The following is a 2217-nucleotide window of genomic DNA, read 5'->3' as shown; positions in this document are numbered from 1 at the left end:
CTCAGGTTTTAGGGCTTTTAAGCCCGTTTTAGTCTTACTAGGTAGTCTAGGGTCTACTATAAGGATCTATAGTCGATCTTAGACTAGAATGTTCGTGTTTCATTCATTTTTCCTTCACAAGATCGACTATAGAGGGTTTATAATCGATCTTGGACTGAAATGTTGACATTTCATTCATTTTTCTTTCATAAGATCAACTACAGAAGGTCTATAGTCGATCTTGGACCAGAATGTGTGCACTTCCCTAGTTTTGCTTCACAAGGTCAACTTTCTATGCACTAGGGTCAACTTCTTAGGTCTAAATTTACGAAATTTGTTCCTTTCAAGTCTTGCTTTCATTCTAATTCCCTTCCACAACATCCATAACCTTTTTTTGTGAATTCTCAAGGATGAAATTAAGGTTCCTTGGCTAGTCTTTGCATTTCCTAAGATCACCAAGTTAATTATCTAATTTATCCACGCAACGGAAACTACAGGTTTCACATTCTCCCCCTTAAGAAATTCATCCTCAAATTTAAATCAAGAGTTACTTACCTCAATTTTGAAATAGGTGGGCATACTTTGTGCATATCTCATCCTCAGCTTCCCAAGTCATCTCCACCTTAAATTGGTTACGCCAAAAGACTTTCACCAAATATACAACCTTGGTGCGCAATCAATTTACTTGGCTATCCAAGATCTGTACTAGTACTTCCTCATAAGACGGATCATTGTCCAAGTGAGTTTCTTCATAACAAATCACATGAGATGGGTTAAGATTGTAATTACGAAGAACAGACACATGAAACACTAGATGAATATTGGAAACATCCGCGGGTAGTGTCAATCTATAAGCTACTACACCAAGTTTCTCTAAGATCTCAAAGGTTCCAATATATCTCGAGCTTAACTTGCCCTTTTTGCCTAATCTCATGATTCCCTTAATAGGTGAAACCTTCAAGAATACATGGTCACCCACCTCAATCCCTAAGTCTCGACGTCTATGGTCAGCGTATGATTTATGTTGACTTTGAGAGGTCAACAACCTATCTTGAATCAGTTGAATCTTGTCGGTGGCTTCTTGAACAATCTCCAGTCCAAGTAGCTTTCTTTCATCAACCTCAAAGTAAGCGATAGGTGATCTACACTTACACTCGTATAATGTCTCATAAGGCACCATCTCAATGCTAGTTTGGTCACTGTTGTTCTAGGCGAACTCTATCAAAAGCAAGTGTTGATCCCAAGTAACTCCAAAATCCAAAACACAAGCCCATAACAAAACCTCCAAGATCTATATAGTCCTCTCAGAATGTCCATCGGTTTGAGAATGAAAGGTGGTGCTGAAATTTAGCTTGGTTCCCATAACCTCTTAGAATTTGCCTCAAAATTGACTAGTGAACTAGGTACCTCTACTCGAGACTATGGTAATTGGAATCTTATGTAATCGCACTATCTCCTCAATATATAGCCTCACATACTAGGTCGTCCCATAGGTGACTTTCACTGATAAGAAAAAAACAAACATAGTCAATTTGCCTACAATGACCCAAATGAAATCATACCCTTTATTAGTGCGAGGTAACCTCGTCACAAAATCCATAGATATGTGGTTAAGGGCTGTAGCAAACTTGCGAGCATCTGATGGTCTGCCTTAACATGTTGCCATACTAAACACTTACCTACAAACGTATACTTCTTCATACCCGCCCACCAGTATACTTCTCTCAAATCATGGTACATCTTGGTGGATCCAAGATGTACTGTATAAGCTGAAAAATGTGCACCTCAAGAATCTCTTTCTTGAGACCATCTAAATCTGACACATACACTCTTGGTCATAACGAAGTAACCGGTTGGTATCCTTAACTAAGTGTTGCCCCTTATTCCCTTAGGCACCATTTAAGGCCTTGGTCACCCATTCATCCTTATCCTAAGCTTCCTTAATGTGATCAAGTATCATAGGCCTAACTTGGAAGTGTGTTAATATAACATCAAAATCATTGACCTCAAGATGTACTCCCATGTTTCCTAAATCATGGATTTCCCTTACCAAGGGTCTCCTATCAACGGTGATATGGGCTAAACTCCCCATAGACTTTTGACTCAAAACTTTGGCTACCACATTAGCCTTGCCGGGATGGTAAAGGATAGTGTAATCATAGTCTTTAAGCAACTCTATCCATCTACGTTGCCTAAGATTGAGATCTCTTTGCTCAAAGATGTACTTGAGACTCTTTT

The 2217-nt window shown here is 39.0% G+C and overlaps 1 protein-coding gene across 1 annotated transcript; it reads right to left on the bottom strand.

The window, feature by feature from the left end:
- On the bottom strand, positions 656 to 1159 carry LOC108661929. The gene has a single exon (XM_018120921.1). It carries the CDS (start codon positions 1157 to 1159, stop codon positions 656 to 658), a length of 504 nt encoding a protein of 167 aa, XP_017976410.1.

Source organism: Theobroma cacao, chromosome 5 (assembly GCF_000208745.1).
Source record: "Theobroma cacao cultivar B97-61/B2 chromosome 5, Criollo_cocoa_genome_V2, whole genome shotgun sequence".
In the NCBI taxonomy this organism is placed as follows: Eukaryota; Viridiplantae; Streptophyta; class Magnoliopsida; order Malvales; family Malvaceae; genus Theobroma; species Theobroma cacao.
Note: the sequence above shows the minus strand (reverse complement) of the source record. Positions and strands in the feature narration are given on the sequence as shown.

Coding starts and splice junctions, on each gene's coding strand:
- LOC108661929 (XM_018120921.1), bottom strand. CDS start 1,159: ATGGTGCCTTATGAGACATTATACGAGTGTAAGTGTAGATCACCTATC.